Source organism: Phragmites australis, chromosome 10, assembly GCF_958298935.1.
Source record: "Phragmites australis chromosome 10, lpPhrAust1.1, whole genome shotgun sequence".
In the NCBI taxonomy this organism is placed as follows: Eukaryota; Viridiplantae; Streptophyta; class Magnoliopsida; order Poales; family Poaceae; genus Phragmites; species Phragmites australis.
Window position 1 is genome coordinate 7,419,057 of NC_084930.1, and position 21,557 is coordinate 7,440,613.

At 41.6% G+C, this 21,557-nt stretch overlaps 1 protein-coding gene and 1 pseudogene across 1 annotated transcript; one reads left to right on the forward strand and one right to left on the reverse strand.

The window, feature by feature from the left end:
- Nucleotides 1–5,236: 5,236 nt before the first annotated feature.
- LOC133930058 (E2F transcription factor-like E2FE) lies at nt 5,237–9,726 on the reverse strand (annotated as a pseudogene).
- A 2,153-nt stretch (nt 9,727–11,879) lies between these two features.
- Nucleotides 11,880–21,328, forward strand: LOC133883402 (DNA-directed RNA polymerase 3B, chloroplastic-like). Its single transcript, XM_062322720.1, has 19 exons — nt 11,880–12,712; nt 13,486–13,692; nt 13,773–13,906; nt 14,054–14,120; nt 14,353–14,411; nt 14,564–14,681; nt 15,010–15,123; nt 15,240–15,371; nt 15,473–15,889; nt 16,282–16,332; nt 16,922–16,992; nt 17,715–17,799; nt 17,909–18,061; nt 18,164–18,238; nt 18,406–18,495; nt 19,152–19,199; nt 19,275–19,389; nt 20,302–20,405; nt 20,529–21,328. The coding sequence occupies exons 1-19, from the start codon at nt 11,996–11,998 to the stop codon at nt 20,637–20,639; spliced, it is 2,868 nt and encodes a 955-aa protein (XP_062178704.1). The 5' UTR covers nt 11,880–11,995; the 3' UTR covers nt 20,640–21,328.
- The last annotated feature ends 229 nt before the right edge of the window (nt 21,329–21,557 follow it).

Below are 21,557 nucleotides of genomic sequence, written 5' to 3' on the forward strand. Positions count from 1 at the left end.
TGTTGGATAGACCCACCCTGAGATACTGCTGGGATTGTTATTTTTAATGTGCCATCAGTTGTTATCTCAAATGGTGTACCTACAGAATCCTTTGACCTGAGATCATCATTGATTCCAGAATGTGTAGTAACACACTTAGGGGCTTCCAAACGCTATTCCGTAACTGGGTAGTTATAAAGGTTGCTTTCGGGTATGTTATGAAACATGTCGTGGGATGTGAGTGATCAAGATGGAATTTACCCCTCCTAAATAACGGGAGAGATATCTCTGGGCCCCTCGAGGTAGTTGGATTGGAAAGTGCATGGCCATGCCAATGTGATTAAAGAGTTAATCATGGTGAATCCACTACTTGATCGAGTGAATGGTCGAGCTATCACAAGGGTGGCACGAATCTCGCCTTGAGCTTGACTGGTATCGTGTGGTAAAGGGATTGGTGCATGAGTATATCAAGGTTCAGCCGATATGATCTTTGTGTGCATTCGGGAGTCAATATGTCCTGCTAGGTACCGCTATTGACTTGCAATTCGGAAAAGGGTTTCCGGATAGCGGCCGTTTACACATGAACCTAACGGGTCACACACTTAAGGGGATGGAATATAAAACTTGTGCTGACTCTAGTGCAAGTGGGAGATTGTTGGTAATATGCCCTAGAGGCGATCGAGTTTGCGGATTGGATCTGCTAATGGGCTTTAATGTTGATTAAAGGACCATTAGGGTTTAGAGTCATAATGGGCTTTAATGTTGATTAAAGGCCTATTAGCGTGCTCTATATAAGAATAGGCAGGGGCCAAGGCGCATTGAGTTTTTCAGAAACCCTGGCCGCCTCCTATTCCCGAACTCCCTTCGAAACCCTAGCCGGGCGGGCGGTGCTAGCACACCGGCGCACGGCGATTCCATCCTTGTACGTGTGGATACCGTAGAGGCGCTGCTACTATTGCGGTGCTGATCTGCTCGGGAGTACTCGGGACGTACCCGCGAGTACTCGGAAGGTGCTCGGGACGTGCTCGGGACGAGGTTGACGAACGACTACTTGACACGCACGACGTTGGATTGGTCTGCTCCAACTCTTCTTCCGCTGCACTGCTCATCAAGTGGTAACGATTCATGATCCCCTACTCGCATGGCTTTCTGGTTGAATGCGGTAGAGAAAATTTATTTTGTGCTAGCGTAGCCTACCCGCAACCCTTCAACCGGGTGCATCAATATGATAGGAATAAGGTAGAGTCTTGGTGACCATATTGTGATGCAAGATATAATCCTCCTTAATGAATGAATGAGATGCTTCGGAATCAAAAAGTGCAACTGCAGAGTGGGAATTTACGAGTACCGTACCAACGAGCATGTTGCCATCCTCCTGAGCTCCCTCAGCGGTGATGTGGTTCACCTGACCATGCTTGGGAATTTACGTAGCCCTGAATGCTTGTTGAGAGAGCTTCTCGGTTAGTGGTGGTCTTGGAGCAGCCACCATGACTCCCAGCCTCGGGAATCGACAGTCACGTGCCAAGTGTCCGACACGCTCACAGTTATAACATGGGCCATCGAGGCCACTAGTAACACTCCCTTGTGACCCCGCAGGTCTTGCAGTTTGCCCTTGAAAAACAGGGAAGGAACGTTGCGCTATCCACATTGGGCGTGGAGCAATCGAAGTCACCGAATGAGATGGAGGGGGTCGACTTCCCGAACGCGGGAGTTGGTAGCTCACGCTCACAGAGGGTGGTGGGACCCTTTTGCGCTTCTTTTTCTCTTAATGGTTCTTCAGCTTGTGCTCAACAGTGAAGGAGGTGCTCACCATCTTGTTGAAGTCGACAAACTCATGCGCGGACAAACGATGTTGCATCTTGGTAGTGAGATCGTTGATAAAATAGTATTACTTCCTCTCGTCCATGTTGACTTCATCCAGCACATATTGTGCCAAATGGTTGAAGACTTGCACATACTCCATGACCAATCTTCCTTCTTGCCTGAGTTCCAGGAATTCCCATCACTTGATATCCATTATTCCCTTGGGAATATGATAGTTGCGGAAGGCTTGACAGAAATCCGCCCATGAGACGCGATGATCGACAGCGTGCATGGCAAGATAGTTTATGTGTCACGTGCTGGCTGCGCCTTGAAGTTGATGTGCGACGAAGAGGGCCTTCTCATGGTGTTCGAACCGAAGCAGAGCGAGCTTCTGCTCGATGGTACGCAGCTAGTGGTCCACGTCAAGAGGATCATCGGCATGTGCGAAAGTGGGAGGACTAGTACGGAGGAAGTCCGAGTAGTCGTCACGGCGCTTGGCTCCTCCTCCTCCTTGAGGAGCCGTATTGTGGACGAGCACCTCAAGTAGAGTGGTTTGCGCATGGCGATTCTGCTTGATTTGCATGAGCACATCCGCCATACTCGGTGGCGGAGGCAGAACAGGGTTGTTCTCATTGGATCATTCAGGAAGATCACTGGAATTACCGTGGGTCCTCATCTTATCGTCATTTCCAAGATTAATGACGACAAGATCTTGATGAGGAAGATAATGAAAAGGAATTTAGGATGACAAGGAATGAATAAACAACATGAATGCGATTGGGCTCTCTAAAGCCCATGATAACTAGTTGCGTGCAAAAATGAGAGATAGGAAATGAAGTATGCTCGATCCTTATCTATGTGTGTATTTCTCGAGTGCATCGCTCCCAAAACAAACATAAAAATCACAATCATCACCCTTCATGCGAGAAAGAAATGTTTTTCACGCGAACGGTGCTTGTGCAACTCGCCGCACAAGCAATGTTTCATATGTTGTTGCCAACGTAATCGCCACGTGGGTAGATGATCATAATTATCATCGTACGGTGGATATTCATACGTTATTGCTAACGTATTCGCTTCCTGTACAATTGCCGTACAGGACACACTAGGCCTCTGCCTCGCACTGGTTGAGCCCCCGATATTACTGCTATCGAGATGCGTCCCTTACCTTCTTACCTTTCGTCGATTACGTCGATGCAATATGAGTAAAATGACAGAATAATAAATAACAATCAACCGAATTGAAAGACATATTAAACAGTCATAATACTCATACAATATAAGGTACAACATACAAGTCTTACGCATATAGCATAGTATAGCTAATTTTAAATCGTCCATAAGTTTCACGAAAAGAAACTACACCCTATTACATGATTCTTAAATCCACCAACTTAAAACTCATTAAGAAATAGATGAGTTAGAGATCATATTTAAGTAGATTATCAACAAGCAGAGGTAAAAAAGCTCTAAGATAAGATGAAAAATATAGCAAACACTTAGGAATTAAAGATAAACTTTAGTGGACTGTCTTAGTGAGGTTAACATGTTTTATTAACCCATCCTAAGCATTTTAGGCTACTTTATTAAACCTGGCTTCGACACCACGCTATGAGGAACCATCAAGATAATATTCCAATTAGTCACTAAGTCGATCATTTATGGAATCATGACTCTCATGACTAACCAGAATATCACTCCAGTAGCCCAGGTATGTGTTTCTTCCAGGATCAGAACACGCGTCTTTACAACAAGCATATCGTCACAGGATATAATAAAGAGCGAATAATTAAAAATACATGATTCAAACTTGACAATAAAATACATGATTCAAACATATGTAAAGTAAGTATGCAGTGGAAAGTACACAACTACAAAAGATAGGTAATGTCGGTTGCCCTAAGGTGTCACCCCAAAATATCCACATACGAGTAGTAGGCACTACTCCTGCCCGTCATCAACATCGACGGGCATAAAGTAGTCAAATACAAGTTCTTACTCACCTAGAAAGTAAAATAAACACGTGAGTACGAAGGTACTCGCAAGACTTAATCCATAGTTGGCACTTATAAATAGCCGAACTCCAAGGAGAATCCATTTTTAGGTAAAGTAGTAAGGACTCGGCCACAAAAGGTTAAATGACATTTACCATGCGAAAGCGATTTAGACTCAAGTGTAAGCATCTACACCTAACTTAACATCCTTGGACACGAGATCATCAATATAACATAGTTGTACCTGAATCGTAGAACCTCATCATCAACATCACCATCCACTAACCATCATACCACAATAATATCCTAACATCAAATCTCTACGATTGATGTGGATGGACAATAGCTTGCTCGTGACCGAGAGCGTGGCAATTCGAATTGATATTACACCCTATAGGGGCACCTCTTTACTCACACGACACGAGGACCATTCAACTTGCGCTACCCGTTAAAGTGCACACAAGGGGGTACCCGTGACAACCTTTCCCAATTGAGCCCCAACTATTTGAATATGCACATATAGGTGCGGAGGTCTACTAGGGCTACTCTCGGAGCATCCCAATTACGCCTAAAGGTGTGGAGGTAACTAGAATCACTCCCCGAGCAAACTAGATACCTCTACAAGCCTATTATGCCAACACCACCTTTACGACGTTACCTCTACAAGCCTATTATACCCACAACACCATTGGCCCACAAGTCAAAAGGTCACAACTGCAAAAGGTAATTGCTTATCTACCATTATATCGACATGTGGTTAGTATGGAAAATGCTAAAGCCAACGGCAACAACAGACGATGCTTAATCGACTCAAGTGGGCCTAAAGCATTCAAGACTCCCTTCTCGAGCCCGCTCGAATCTTGTCTCATCCTCACTGACTCACACATCCCATCATCATCTTTGTGCAATAAAAGTAAGCCCTAAACTCGCGAACGATGGCTAAACCATCGCTCGACTTCCACCGATGACCTAAGCCTTGCTAAACATAACGTGTTTGTTTTAGGTTAGACCTTTCAGAGCTATAACTCGGGTTACAAAGGATCAAGAGATAACAATACTAAGGAAAGACAATGCAACAAATAGGATCTACTCCCAAAACCGATGTACTCCCTCTGTCCCACTCAACAAGGCGCATAACATTTTTCTGCAATACCAAGACGAGCTGGTCATTTTCCTATCATTCATGTTCTACCCCTAATTAATCGCATGCTTAGTTAATATATCCACAGAATGCATGCAGTGCTCCATGTAGAATTCGCTTGGTCTTCCACGCACATGCGAAGCCGTTGCATGCAGCCATCGCATGCAGCCGTTGGGAGTTGCAGAATTTTTTTCCTCCATTTCCTCGCGAGATGCATAATTTTTCCCTCCCTTTCTTCGTGCCATAGCAACATTTCTGCAACTTGTTTTGCTTTGGCGCCATTGCTACAAAATTTTGACATTCAAATTTCATTTTACTCCTATAAATAGCCATGAAGATCACAGGTCTGCCACCACTCTCTCCTCTTATCTCTTCTGCCATCGTTGAGCTCGGTCCGCATCGGCCTTTGACCGTCCTTGCCGTCGTCAACAACAGTGAGCGCGCCCTTCTGCTTGTTGTCCTCGCCATCCATGAGATCGACGACCGCATGCTTGTGCTCTCTGTCGCCATCGTCAAGCTTGGTCCGCGCCCGTTTCAGCTTGCCATCTTCCTCCATGGTTTCTTCCTTGTGCGTGCTCTCCGCGTCCGTGCTCTTAAAAAGAATTGGCTAACCAAAAAACGTCATGCAACACAAGCACATGCATGGCTCACATCCGATCGGAGGGAGTAAAGGCTAGAATATGCATGGCGCCATGCAGCATGCATGTGTTAATGGTGCAGTTATTCTCAGCATGCATAACAAAGCAACACAGCTGCATTAGCATGGGCAAATCCGGGAAAAGAGGAGAGGATGCAGTCACACGCCTTATTGCGTGGGACAGCATGTAAAATTTTGTATGCCTTGTTGAGTGGGACGGAGGGAGTACGACTTATTGACAATGCAACCTACATAAAGCATAATTTATCACTTTACACAATATAGGATCCAAAATAATGGGATAAAAATGCTTAGATGCTTGCCTTGGTGCTCAGCTTGATCACAATCCACAACAATGAAATCCGGATCACCCTCGATCACGCCCACGTTACCCTCCGGTCCTTTGTTTACTAAAGAAGAACGTGTACAATGTGATGAACATGAATGAGATGTTAAGATGTATACTACAAGGTGCAAAATGAATGAGGTGCGGTACAACAAGTTAAGAATATAATGACACATGAACAAACAAAGAAGTTTTGCAATTCGAGTAACATCGAAACTTCCGACTTAGATTGGAACTTTCAGCCTAGAAGTCGGAACTTTCGGTCCATCAAACCTTCTGAACCTTTGAAATTATGGACGCTCGGTTAGGAAAATGTTTAATCAGAAGTTCCGATATTAGGATCGGAAGGTTTAATCAGAAGTTCTGATACTAAGGTTGGAACTTCGGTATTGGCCTGAACATCCGGCACTCTCAAAAAATGGGATCTCGGGTTGCAACTCTATTCAATCTGAAGTTCCGATCCCAAGGTCGGAACTTCCGATCAGGTCAAAAACTTCGGCTCAGGCGAGGCTTTTGGGTTGGGTTAACTCGAGTTAAAACCGGAACTTCCAATACCTTCTATAATACAAAGTTTTGCGAATAACTTAGATCGTTTCGATTTGCATGTTGAATCCTAACCCCTATAAACATGCATTGGCACTAAAATAATGGTTCTAGACCTACCACACTCACTCTAGCAACACGATTTACAAACTTCACCTCATTCAATATCCTTTTAGCTCTAACACCCTAAGAACTCGACATTACTCCGCCATTCATGGTTCACAGCTGCGAAACGTGAATCCTACCCAACCAAACCCGTATTCTTACTGAAGGAAACCCTAAGGACTTACTTAAGTCCTTGTTGGGGGATGATGACCTTCGGTTGGAGAAGAAATCCACAGGGGAAGCTTGGAGAGGAGATGAACAATGCGCTGAAATTTTTAGAGAATAAGGTGATGACGAAATTGATTGCAAAACCTTCAAATCCTCGTGTATGTGAGAATTTCTTGGGTGGATAAAAAGCTTAGGACATAGGGAAACAGTGAGATAACATGCATGAGGAATCAAGGTGTGCATGTTATCTCCACCAAAAATTGCCTGATCAGTCGAGCTTTGTTCTGAAGTAAGGTACAAATACAATGGAGAAGAACAAGAACTCTGCACAACAGAGCAGATCGAGCAAGCAAGCAACACGAGCCTTTTTATGTTCTTGGTAACGACAGTTCCTTCAGTTGTTGTCGATAATCAGGACAACTGTTCTGAAACGAGACTACAGGTTCAGAGTGCCACGTTCAGAGATACTTAAGATGGAACACTTTCAGTTTTTGTTTGAAGGACAAACACTTTCAGTTTTCATGAACAGAGTAAGGTTTTCTCTTGGATCTCGACATTTCTGGACAGATAAACATTTACTGAACCTGCATGCATTCAATCTGTTCAATGTCAGGTTGAACAGCAGCAGCAGGCCACACTAGCATGCCACTTTGTTCATACAGCACTTTGTTCATACAGCTCATGTACTTGTGGATTGCTGCAGATTTACCAAGCAGTACTTCCTACTCTACTCTATTGTCTGTTCCTGACTCTTGTCATGAGGGAGGTGATCGAGGTCAGCAAATATGACCAGAAAAATACAGAGGACGAAGTCTGGAATCTCCTCAACTCTACCTTGAGCCACTCATCGATATCTCATATCTGCCGCTCAGTTGCGAAATGGAACCATGGAAGTAACGGAAGTTGGAGGAGACCAACTATTGCTTGCATGTGCAACGAAACTTGGCCGTTTTTGTACAGCTGAGTGTCGCAGTTGAAAATGCTTGAGATGATTTGTTTGGAAGCTTCTCAAACAACTGTGTGGAGAACAAATACTGCAAGCGAAATTTTTATACGATTCCATTAGGTAGCATTTCTGCAGAACATGGATCCAATGCTGCTGGTGCTGCTATACTATTTTAGAAGTCAATGCCGGTGCCTGGACTATGTTCAGAGTTACCCATACACATAGAAGGCTTACAAAATTCGCAAATTGGCCCATAATCACAGCAGCACACTTTAAACAATTCGAGCTTGCATGTTCTATCTCTAATCTAGATCTTGAATCATATAAGCTACCGTTTGATTTTATTTATTTTATTTTTTAGATGTGCTAACTTTTTTTAGGAGTCTACAAAGTTATAGAGTACAAATCAACACCGGCCGCTAGGTGGTTCGCAAGCGCCCCCCTGCCTAGTCGTTTGCCACCCAGCTCCAACCCTGTTGGTAACTTTTCAAAATGACTTTATTATTTATTACTAGTTGAATGTTTGTGTGTTGTAACAGGAACCGAAAATTTGCACGATAACATTGTTGACTTCTTAAAATCAGCCATTATCATCGAAGTATCTTTCAATCTATAACATTGTTAATATTATTAAAACACTACAAACACTAAACGACTAATCATTTTTATATTAATCGTATCCACGCACTCATTTCAACTAAACCCTCCGAGATCGTGCGCATAAACATGCGCATAAAAATAAGAGTCACTAGGAAAAACATAAGAAATGCAAGTACTGACTTGTCATATTACTCTCTGCATGTTCCTCTCCAAGGAGTAGCCGTGCAGCTTCATCAAGTGAGATCGTCACAACCTGCACCCAATACAAGCCCTATTACAATAAACCACAAAGGACAATACCCCTATTGAGATTAACTACAGGGACAAATTGTTACTCACCTCCACGGTGAGGAAGAGTTTGATGAAATTCTGAGTGAGTAGTCCAAGAGACTTCTCCTTCCTATGATCTGCAAATACAACATCCAAAAGTCAAAACTTTAGATCAGTGCGCATAAACATAAGAGTCACCAGGAAAAATAGGACGGCAAGATCACGACGAAGCAACTATTCCAGATATGAGTCGATATCAGGGTGCACCAAGCTTATCATACAGATTATCCACCGATTGGCTGAGCTTCTCGCTCTTGGTATCTCATCGCCCAATTTATCATCATCTTCATCAATCGAGGCCTTTGCAATCACAAAATCCAGAGATACTTGTTCTGTCAGCAAGAAGTAATTTTGTAGCACGGCTAGTGGCAAACAAATCAAGTAGAAGAAATCCAATATTAGCAGCAGATGATTCCTCTAGGGTTAGTGGCACCGCTGAACCAGACATTTCACACAATGCCCTCTCCTGATTGAAATAAAAGAATAAAAAGGGAGACTATTGATAATCTTGCTGGAATTCAAATGTCAAACTCACATTTGGTGGAAAAGAACAGGGGATGCAACCCAAACCTTGAGTTCCTTCAGCGCCGCAGAGACTCCCTCGAAGCCAAGCTATCTATACCGATTCTTGGCCCTTCTCACAGAAGCTGCAAGACATTCCCCAAGTCCCAAGTGTTAAAACACGAGAGCACATCAAGATTGGGAACAATCAGAAAGATAATTGCGTGCCAAGAATGAGAGCAAGGAAATCAAGACTCACCCAGACGCTCTTGAGCATATTGATGATGTCATAGATTCGGCGCCCCTCGATGCCGAGCCGCTTGGCTGTGTTGTCCAGCACCACCACCTCCACATCCTCCATGTCGTACATCGCCATGAAGCTACAACCCCGCAGCATGAGAAAGAACCCTATGTTAAAGAACCAAATGCCAGGAGCATCCTGCGCCAATTAAGGTGAGAGAGGAATAGAGCCTTTTGCTTTCGGCTATGCGCGTGGTGGCGGTAGGTGCACCCCACGCCAGGGCCGACGCCAGCTCCCTACACGGCTAACTGCGGAGCCATCGGTGAGGGCGGGGGTTGCACGAGAGCCTCGATGCTAGAGAAGGAGGGCCCGCTGGCGGCGGAGGCGTCCATCATTGCTGCCCGAGCTCAAAGGTTTGGTTGAAGTGATGGAGAGGGGAAATGAGGGAATCATTGCCACGTGGGGTGGGTAGAGGTAAAGGTAGAATATAGGACGGTACGGGAACCATTATGTATTTTTTAAGTAGTAGTAGAGATAATTGCTCGGTCGGATGCCAGCATGTCTACATGAAACATGCCCCATCCGATATAGCCCGTGAAATGATCCAACGGCAGCGAAAACAGTCTCCTACCTCCGATAGTTCCCGTCCCCCTTATCACCTCGCCTTGCTCGTCTCCTCCGGCTCCCCAAGGGGAATTTACTTTTTTACCACCCTACCAAGGGACGCATGCCAAAACACCATCGTACCGGATGCTCTCTCCCGTTTGCCATCCGGGCCCAGACGCAGAGACATGGACAAACGTCCCGTTATGAACAGTATCTAAGAGATTTAAAAAAATCAAAAAAATGTCGATTTTGTACATGCTCTATAATTCATAAGCAACCCATTTTAATTAGATTCGACTAAAAATTTTGTGTAGAATTCAAACTAAAATTCTCCAAAAGGCATTATTTTTTCAACTTCTAGTAATTTTTAAGGCCTCGCAACAATTCCAAGTGAAATTTCACTAATATTCCTCTAATGTAATGTACTAATTTCTAAAATTATCTTTCACAACTCAATTTTTCACCTTATAACTTAGGGTAGGAGATAATTTTAAAAATTAGTACATCACATTAGACAAATATTAGTGAATTATCCTATATTTTTGGGAATTTTTGTGAGGTCTTAAAAATTACTAGGAGTTGTAAAAGTAACGTCTTTTGGGGAATTTTAGTTTGAATTCTACACTAGATTTTTAGTCGAATCCAATTAAAATGTGTTGCTTATGAATTATAGAGAATGTATAAAAATCGACAATTTTTTGGATTTTTTAAATATCTAAGGTACTATTCATAACGAGATGTCGTCTCTGCGTGTGGGCTTAGTGGCAAACGGGAGAGAGCATCCGGTGAGATGGTGTTTTAGCATGCGCCACCAGGGTTCACGTTACCGACCGAAGATCGGTAACCGAGCTGCGGCGGTAACCAAAAAATCGTGGTAACTGCGATAGCCGCTCAAATTTTGAATAAATTTTGGACAAAATTCATTTGAAAAAGTTTAAATTTTGGGGAAAAAGTTCGTGAATTTAGCCTCTCGGTAACCAGTCTCGATTTAACGAGCGGTTTTCTCGAATTTTCCGTACTGTTGGTAACCACTCGGTTTTGTCGGTAACTACTCGGTTTTCTCGATTTATCGAGTTTCTCGATTTTCAGTGAAGTTCAATAAAAATCCAAAAATTATCTCAATCTTGTAAAATCAATAACTAATTCATCTGAGCTGCAAATCAAGCGAAACAAATTTTGTTGGTTTCCTTGTAACATGATCTACATGATAAAAGTATTTATACTTACAAAAATTTCAAAATTTTCTGTGAGAAAATATATTTGTTAAACCAAGTTAAATGCATACTTTACTCTTTACTAATAAAAAATTATACATGATCCTATGTCTTTTAAAAATACATGAACTTATGAATTAGTTATTGTAACATGCAATATTGTGTAAATGTATTGTGACTAGATTAATTCATAACTGGCCCATCACATCTCAAAAATTAGTGAAACCACTTTTATTAGTTTATTTATGCTATGATTTATGTAGGACAAATAATAGTAGACATAAAAAAGTTAATTATAGTCCTATTTCTTAACATATTAATTTTATGCTTGTGAACTTTGTAAAAATTATAGAAAAATTAATAAAACTCTAAATAAAATAAAATTAATTTTAAAGATCCTCTTAAGATACGTTCTACAAAAAAAAAATATGTGTTTGTATGTTAAGCTTTTCCCTAACATAAGTTAATAATTGAGCCGCATGCTTCAACTTTTTTCTTTTTTATCAAACTTCTCCCTATAAAATATAATGCAAACGATGTTATTTTTATTTTTTTCACAGAAGATCTTAGAATTATATCTAGTTTTTTAAGAATTTTTTTAATTTTTAAAATTTTTAAATTTAAATTTAATTATCATTCGCTTTCTGAAACTGAAACCTGAGATGCATTTTTGAACCGTGTGCGCCACCCAATAGGTGTTAAAAAAGAAATTCCCCGCTCCCCAAGGTTCTACCGAGGTTTCTCTCCTATTCCTCACCGCTCCCCTCTCCCTTCTCCCATCCCCAATCCAATCCGAGCCTCGCCATTGGAGCGCGAGCCCGGAGCGGAATCCTAGCCGCGCATGCCGCTCCTCCTCTACCCCTTCTCCGCCTGCGTGCCCCCGCCGCGGGCTCTTCTCCGCCGCCTTTCGCCGCCACCGCCCATGGCGGCCGTCGCGCCGCCGCCCCCCGCCGTGACGATTCTTCCCTCGGTGTCCACCCTCGACCTCCCGCCGCTCCCGCCCCCCGCCACTGACGACTTCCACTGGCTCGACCTCTTCGCGTTCCTCAACTCCCCCGCCGACTCCTACCAGATCCCCCCGCAGGACGAGTTGGAGCTGGAGGCGTTGGAATTGGAATTGGAGCTGGAGCTGGAGAAGGAGTCTGAGATGGAGAGGGCGAGGGCAAGGGAGCGGGCTAGGAAGGCGCAGCACCGGCGACTGAGGCAGCGGCAGGTGAAGGCGGAGACGGAGGCGTGGGCACGGGCGGCCGAGGAGTACCGCGAGATCGAGCGGGAGATGCTCGACCGCAGGCTCGCGCCCGCGCTGCCCTACGTCAAGTCGCTCTTCGTCGGCTGGTTCGAGCCGCTGCGGGACGCCATCGCCAGGGACCAGGACGTGCAGCGCCGCAAGCGGGTCAAGCATGTCTATGCCAAGTACCTGCTCCTGCTGCCCGCTGACAAGGTGGCCGTCATCGTCATGCACAAGATGATGGGCCTGCTCATGTCCAGCAAGGATGGCAGCGGCAGTGTCCGCGTCGTCCAGGCCGCGCATTGCATCGGCGAGGCTGTCGAGCGCGAGGTAAGTCGCTTGCTTACTGCTATGCTTAGGAGGCTAGGAGCAATACTAGATCATTTTGATGTCATTCGTGACTCATGAGCCGCTCACGAACAGCGATGCAGGACTTATGGTTGCCTGGAACATTATCTATGATTGGTGATTTGTAATCTTAGCAAATTTATTAGTCGACGGGTTGCAATGTTTGCTGATAGTGGACAGGATGAATTTATGCTTTCCATCTGATGGCCTACAGTTCTAGTTTTTATTTGACAAATCAAACAAGAGGGCTAGTCAGGCTTGGATAGCTAATTGTAGGGAAAGGAACTGATCTGGGCATTAAGTGAGATGTGCAGTTTAAATTAAAAGGTACAATGATATAATCTCAGAACTGTTTCGTGATGTGGTCATTAGCTGAGATAGCATCCATCAACATTACATATGTGTCCTGTAATTTGATCATTGAATGAGGATGACAATTTAACCTACTTGTCCACATGTGCGATAGCTGAAGTGTATTATGTCTGTATATGACAAAGCTTTTAGAGAGTTGAAAGTTTGAAACTATTAAAGTGTTTGGAATTTCTCTCATTTTAGAGTCGGTTATTCATCTTGTGCGTTAGAAATGAGCTTCCGTATATGTGGTAAAGCACTGAAGTTCGGTTACATCATTAGGAAGTAATTGGATGCTATTTTTAGTTCCTTAATTTCCCGTTTATCCTAATTCCTATCAGTATTTCCCCTACTGGAAATTGATTTGGCTGTCCACTGAAAGCCGGTGTGTGTGTATTTTACAGTTCAAAGTCCAGGCATTCTTTCAGGAAAGTAGGAAGAAAGGTAAGAGGAAAGATCAAGGTGAAAATGATCCAGCATTGGAGAAGGAGCAAGCCATATCCCAGAAACATGTGAAGAGTTTAGTTAAGAGGCAGAAGTTGAGTGAAGCGCAGAAGCTGGTTCAGCAGGAGATTGAATTAGAGGAATGGGGCACGGAAGCCCAAGTGAAGGTTTGTGTTCTGCACAGTACCACCAGAAACACAGGCCTTCTCTTATTTTCTGAAACTTAGTCCTCATTCCATGTCTGCAGTTGGGAACTCGTCTGATTGAATTGTTACTGAACTCAGCATTTGTGCAATCACCAGCCAATCAATCGCCAGATAGCTCTCCTGATTTTCGACCCGCATTTAAGCATGTACTACGACAGCCTATAGTGGAAAATGGGTAGGGCTGCACATTTTTCTCTAGAATTTTGCTGCATGCTGTGTGGTTGCACAGCCATACCTGGTTCTGTCATCATTGTTTCCTTGCTTAGGCATGCATGTGTAGATATATGAAGATATTTTTGTGACATTTATCTTCAACCTGCAGGAAGCTAAAGAAGAAACATTGGGTGATAGAGTGCGACCCTCTTGTGCATGAGGGGTTTGAAAGCACTGTAAGTTTATTTTGCATCACCAGATTGATTTTTTTGGTTTGAGATAGATGTTTGACCATGACAAACAAAAGATTTAATGGCAAATAATTCCGTTTACATTCTATTTCTGTGGGTTTTCTCAAGCGTCAAACATGGAGATGTCGAATTGTAGATTTCCTTTTTCTGTTTGATAAATGTTCTGTTTGTGTCATGGAATTTTTCATGGTTATTTGGATATTTGAATTTGTTGCAGGCTAGACATGTGGATATACCTTATCTTCCTATGCTGGTACCTCCTAAAAAATGGAAGGGGTATGTTAATGATTCATGCATTGGCCTTTTCAATTAGTTTTTAATGGTAATTCATTCATCAAGATAACATAGAAGCTATTCACGAATGAATTGAGTTCTGAAACTTACTGCAACTTATCTGATGATCTGTTGTCAACCATATTTTGTTTCAGTTATGATAAGGGTGGCCACCTTTTTCTGCCCTCGTACATTATGCGGACACATGGTGTGAAGGATCAAAAGGATGCTATTAAGAGTGTGCCTAGAAAGCAGCTGCGAAGAGTATTTGAGGTTTGTTGATCACCTATCTATGCCACTTGTGGATTTATATTTGTTAACATTCTTGTTCTTATAATAAATACTCCATATGAATTCTCTGTTGCTCTAGTCAATATTAACTTGACGAGAGCAGGTGTAATGGACAAATCTTAGTTATCACAACTGACTCCTATTATTTATGTTCAAAAGCTAAAATCATTTTCTTAAGGCCATACATACAGATCATGCTTAACATGATTATTCCGTGGGAATTTATTTTGTCATGTTTGCTTAATTTCTAATGAACAGGTGATATATAATTCTTTAATCAAATAACATTTAAGTATTAGCATGTTGACAGGCATTAGATATCCTTGGGCGTACTAAATGGAGGGTGAATAGAAGAATTCATGATGTTGTTGAGGCTATTTGGAGTCGAGGCGGAGGCATTGCAGGGCTGGTTGATAAGGGAAATGTGAGTGACTGCATTTGATTTAATGTCTGTGAATCTTGACTTTATGATCACTCTGTTTATATGCTCTGCTACTTACCTTTTTTGAACATTGTATCCTGTTTTCTCTTTTGCTTTAGATTCCTCAACCTGAACGACCGGAGTCAGAGGATCCAGATGAAATCCAGAAATGGAAATGGAGTTTGAAGAAGGCTAGGAAAACCAATCGTGAACTGCATGCTGAGCGATGCGATACTGAACTTAAACTCTCGGTATGTAATATAAGCATCACTCATCATACTTTAAAGATACTGTAGTCCATTCATATTTTATGGCATTGCCAGGGCTATACCTATTCCATTTTTATGAATAGGTTGCTCGCAAAATGAGAGAGGAGGATGGATTTTATTATCCACATAATCTAGATTTTCGTGGTCGTGCATACCCTATGCATCCACATCTGAGTCACCTAGGTTCAGATCTATGCCGAGGTCTTCTAGAGTATGCTGAAGGGCGGCGACTAGGACAATCCGGTTTATGCTGGTTGAAGATACATTTGGCTAACAAATATGGTGGAGGCATTGAAAAGTTCTCTCATGAGGGCAAGCTAGCATTTGTGGAGAATCAATTACCTGACATATTTGATTCAGCTGCAAATCCTGTTGATGGAAACTGCTGGTGGATGAATGCTGAGGATCCTTTTCAATGTTTAGCTGCATGCATGGATCTTTCTGATGCCTTGGAAAGTTCATCACCTTACCTTGCTGTCTCTCACCTGCCTATTCATCAGGTATTTGTGATGTATATCCTTGGACTAGTCTTTCATTATGTAAATTTCCTTAGATTCATTGAGAATAAAGTATGCACTTGTCAGGGTTTCCTTTTTTTACTTAATCACTTCCTTCATCTACTTCTAATGTACATATAATGGAAGGGAAATATCCTGGCTTATTAATCACAGTTACTGTCATATGCTTACCAAGGGCATCAATGTCGTGCTTTGTACTATAGAGAAATTTGGCATATGACGTTCTCATACTTTTTTTTTGTTGATAATTCAGTTCACCAAGTTGGATCACAATAATTCTACTAAAGGGCCATTTGACATTGATCGGAGAATTTCTGCTAGCCTAAATTTGTTATGACATATCTAAGTGTTGGTTACCATTGTTTTGTTATCAGGATGGTTCGTGCAATGGTTTACAACACTACGCTGCTCTTGGAAGGGACTACGTAGGTTTTGTTCCTATTTTACCTTCTCAGATCAATTCAACCTCAGCCTTCTACGCACCTCATGCTATATTAAAATTTGAAGTAGCACTTTGTGCTTATCTGTAGTCATTTAGTCAGTGTTATACTTTTGCACTTTGTTCTGATGGTCACAGGAGTACATATGACTTTTTTCACAAATTCCACTGTAGTTTTGGTTAGTTCTTAGTTATAGATTTGTTGTCTTTAAGGAAATCTTGAAAGCAACAAATAACTAATTTCTGCATTGGTCAAGTGAGAGCATTAAGTTTCTGGAGATTCTTGTCATCCTCTGGGTCGATAAGCATATTAACTGCCTTGATGCTTTTGATATGCTAGAAACAGCCTTAAAGTATATCAAATCATTTCCTCAGTGTGATCATTATCATTTCTTAGTTCTTACTGTCTGCAGCTAACCAGTAAAGAACACTTTCCTCATTGCGCCTTTGAAATCTCTCAGCTAACAGAGTTGCACTCATTTGCATGTTGTTTCATGGAATCACAAAATGCAAACCCAGATGTAAACTTTGGACAGTTTGCTCAGCTGTTTATACTGATGAGTGTTCTGCTATAGATGGGTGCGGCTGCTGTCAACCTGGTTCCTGGAGAGAAACCTGCAGATATCTACTCGGAAATAGCTACAAGGTTGGTTTCTTCTTGCTAGTTCTCGTATTTTTTCCTATTATATCTGTTATGTGCACTACAGGTCACGGTCAGGGCTCTTGTTACTTTTATGTAGTTATGGTTCCTGATGTGCTTTGAACAATTAAATATGTAAATGCGCAGATCAACCAACAAGGTTTACATGCTCGATAGTTCATCCAGTTCAAAACTTCTAGCTTGCAACCTGTTTGTTATTATATCAGTTCTGTACTGAATGTATTTAAGTTGGTACCTTTCATTTATATGTTTTTTCATCTTAAGTCATTTGACAAATATAATTCACTTTTACATAGTGAAAATGTTCATTTCACAATTCTCGTGAAATTACCTTTTAAAGATCAAATCACGAAATATCCTCCATTAGAACTTAAGTTCTGGGCCTTTTGGCAAACATCGAGAATGAACAAAAGGGACCCCTGAATCTATGTTTTTGGCTCCTCAAAACTGAAATAGCATACCTTGTTGAGTTTAATTTGTGTTACACATATCAAGTAATTCTTTTCTGTACTAGGTGAATTACCATAATAGAATGTGACCGAGTAATACAATTTCTCAAGTGTTAAACTTCTGCGTCATTGGATGATCAACTAAGTACTTTATAGATCATTGATTCAGAAACATATTATCCTAGTTTTATGTGTACTCCTGACCTCTGAGGGCTGAGGGTATAAATTAGCAATGTTTTTGTGTCAATTTTACTGTAGAGTACTGGATGTTGTACGTGAAGACTCAATGAAAGATCCTGCTTCTAATCCAACTGCTTCATTAGCAAGAGTTTTAGCCGATCAGGTTAGCCTATTCTCCCAGCCTCCTAAGTTCCTAAATTGTTAGAAATATTCTTGTGCACTTTATTTTGTCAAACAAAACAGTTGAAGACCTGGGCATTGGTAGCTTACAGGTGGATAGGAAGCTTGTCAAGCAGACAGTCATGACATCAGTTTATGGTGTCACATATATTGGTGCTCGTCAGCAGATTACTAAGAGACTACAAGAGAAAGGGCTGATTACAGATGACAAATTGTTGTATGATGTATCCTGTTATGCTACTAGGGTAAGTGCTTTACTTGTATCAATACTCTGCTGCATTTGTGATTTCCTGTTGATTGCTTTGGAGATACAAGGGCATGCTGTGACTGTTGAATATCTAATGAAGGTAACTTTGGATGCACTGGGACAAATGTTCCAATCTGCCCGTGGCATAATGGCGTGGCTTGGTGATTGTGCCAAGGTATACTCCCATCTTCTCTCCAGTGTCATGATTCTTTTTCTTATCTAAAATTTGTTGACATAGCATCCAATTTATCATACATGTGGCACTAACCTCTACCCTGCTTGTGAGCATTTTTGTTAGTTCTTAAGGCATAAAAGTTTCTGATCGCATTCAATTCCTGATAGATGATTGCTTCAAAAAATCAACCAGTCAAGTGGACGAGTCCTGTTGGTCTTCCAGTTGTTCAGCCATACAAGAAATATAAGAACTATATGGTCAGTTACTTATCAATTACTGCAAATATATCTGCTGCTTCGTCTATTTTTCCTATTTATTTATTGCACTAAAGCAGTATTATTTGGATTCTTTCGTACACCATTTCGCATCATATTATGCATCCTTGCTTCTCTTTACAGATTTGATTGTCTAAATGATTATAATTTCGCATCATGTTACTCGCTAATTTTGGCACAGTATTTGCTTTTATTTTCTATTTTACTAAATAGAAATACTATCTGTGTTCTGGAATCCTCTTTACTGGCTTACTGGTGTTGACACTTGTGTCAGGTAGCACTGGCACCAAGCATGCAACATGATTCCCACCCTTTTTTAATCCATGCGTGAATTAAGTAAATTCTTCTGTGTATCATATCTGCTTTCGCTTTCATACAATAATCCTTTTGAAAAGTTTACTCCGGATATGGAAGATGCATCTGGGAATCACTGAGACACATTAAGTTGGATAATTGTATTGGTTCCATTTCTTTAAAATCTTATGGACACTTGATTAATCATTTCTTGGTTAGTTGGTTAATGGTATTGTAATTTGACAAGGTTGTGACACCCTTCATAGCTTCCTCCCCCTACCACAGCTATTTCCTTTTAATTAATACATTATCCTTTTTTAACACTTTGTTTCACAACTGTACAGATACGAACTTCCTTGCAGTGTCTGGCTTTACGACGGGAGGGTGATGCGGTAAGTTAAGTGTTTTCTTGGATTTAGATGTGTGTTTTCCATTCTTATGGCTAATTTGAATGCCATAATTTTCAGATCGCAATCCAACGGCAAAAGGCAGCTTTTCCACCGAATTTTGTTCACTCCCTCGATAGTTCACATATGATGATGACAGCGATTGCTTGCAAGGAGGCTGGTCTTCATTTTGCAGGTTTGTTTTGATTGAGATTGACTGGTTCATATTGCATATCATGTGGCATGGGAGAGACAAGGGTTGGAGCAGCAATCTTAAAACCCCAAAAACCGGTTTAGCTCATAAACAACCTTCGAACTCCCATTTCAAATGGAATAGATTGATTTCCGCAAACATCAAATTTTTGAAAAAGCTAAATTCAAGTTTCACCTGAGAAATGAGGTTAAGCCGCCCAGAGAAACCAGAACCATCCTGGTAGTGGTTTTAGGCTTTTGGCTCTAATTTTCAAATCTGCCCCTCCCCAAACAAGAGAGGTTGGAGGAACCTGCCGAGGACCAACCAATCTTTTGCTGCTTGTTACTAATTCTAGTGGAAGTAGACCAAACTGGATATTATCCTTGATCTTTATAGAAATTAAACTGAAAATAGATATTGTTTGCAAAAAAACTCATCCTTAGCTGTGGGAATGCCTGCTTTTCTCCAACTTACATAACATGCAGCAGTGGCTTGTGATGTTGACCTTTTCCGCTTCTGAAGGAAAATGTTGAAGGGTCTATACATTCAACTTTCACATTTCCATGCATCTTTGTTCTGTCGCTGGATTGATGTGGATCGATAGTTGCTGATGTACGGCAAGCTATGTTTTTGTACTTACCGAGTGTTGTATTTGATGTAGGGTTTTATTCTGGTAAGAAATGTCTTATTCTCCTATTTTAAGTCTTTTTTGAATGCTGATTTGAAAAGATCATCACTTTTATGTTGTGTGTGCATATGGCGCTTGACGCTTGCCCACAAGCATCTCTTAATTAAGATCTCATATGTACATCTGTGTTTCTGTACGAAATAGTACCAGATTTACATTTCCTTATCTATGTTTCATGTTCAATTTTGTTATTTATATTGCATTTGGTCAATGTACTTTGGCTGCAGGGGTGCATGACTCATTTTGGGTACACGCATGTGATGTTGATCAAATGAACCAGATATTGAGGGAACAATTTGTGGAACTGTACAGCATGCCAATTCTTGAAAATGTATGCCATTAGCTATTCTCTCCACAGATCCTTAAGCAATTACTTCATTCTTCAACTGCAGCAGTGATGATTGCTTATGCCTAATGTTTTGTTTCTCTGTTTTGTACATGTTTTGCAATTCAGGTGCTGGAGGAGTTTCAAATGTTGTTTCCAGCACTAGAATTTCCACCCTGTCCGCCACAAGGGAACTTTGATGTGAGGGAAGTTCTGACTTCGACATACTTCTTCAACTAAACTTAACAGGGAAAGTTCTGAACATGTAACGGTGTTGTTGGATGTTTGGAGTAGCCAGATCATAACACCATTCTTAAGCTGGAGCCCAGTGTAGAATCTGATACGGAACTGATTCTCCAAGGGCTTTAGCATAAGCAGCAAGAGAACAGCAGCAAATGAATGATCTGGACTCCAGAGCAAGCTGAATGGTTCCAAGGAATCTGAGATGAACAAGCCTCAAGCAGTTCCTGCTGAAGTTTTTAGGTTGATGCAGGATCTACTAGGATGTTTTCAGGCTTCAGGTTAGTCACTGGCTTCCATGACAAAGCATGGCGTACTCAGCCCAGGAGTCACTTGGCTTGTGTGGAAAGGTAAATTATGGCATGCCAGATTCAACTACTGAATACTGACTGATAGTAGTCCTGATCGTGCTGACCTCATTGATCATAGGCAACAGTTGAACGTTAAGTTCGCTGTATATACGTGTACCATTATCTTTTGTTGTCTTAGGGCATTATAGTTGATGATTGCATAATGTTGCGGCATCGCCCTGTAATAAAAATGTGCAAAATACAATAGCCAAAGAGAAATGTATACAAGAACCGAATCGTAGTTGCTGTTGGCAGCAAGTTTTGAAAAGAGATACACATGAAAACGGTTTCATCAGTTCACTAATGTTTCACTCTTTTTAATAGAGATTGTGTGTCTTATTCTGATCTTGTTAGTTGTTTGGCTTTTCTAATCTTCCAAACCGGTTGAGAGGTTGTCCATCCAGGCTCGAACCGGGTGCTAGCTAGGGGAGTTCTTTTTCTGTGGTCCAGTATTTTATCTCCCAAACTGGGACGATATGTTTAGACTTTGCAATGAATACCATTGACAATGGGTGGCATTCGAAGTTGTGCATTGAAGCATTGGGTGAAGTTTACCATGTGGTTTGAA

Coding starts and splice junctions, on each gene's coding strand:
- LOC133883402 (XM_062322720.1), top strand. CDS start 11,996: ATGCCGCTCCTCCTCTACCCCTTCTCCGCCTGCGTGCCCCCGCCGCGG. Junction 13,907..14,053: donor CAGCCTATAGTGGAAAATGG/GTAGGGCTGCAC, acceptor TTCAACCTGCAG/GAAGCTAAAGAAGAAACATT. Junction 14,412..14,563: donor CCTCCTAAAAAATGGAAGGG/GTATGTTAATGA, acceptor ATTTTGTTTCAG/TTATGATAAGGGTGGCCACC.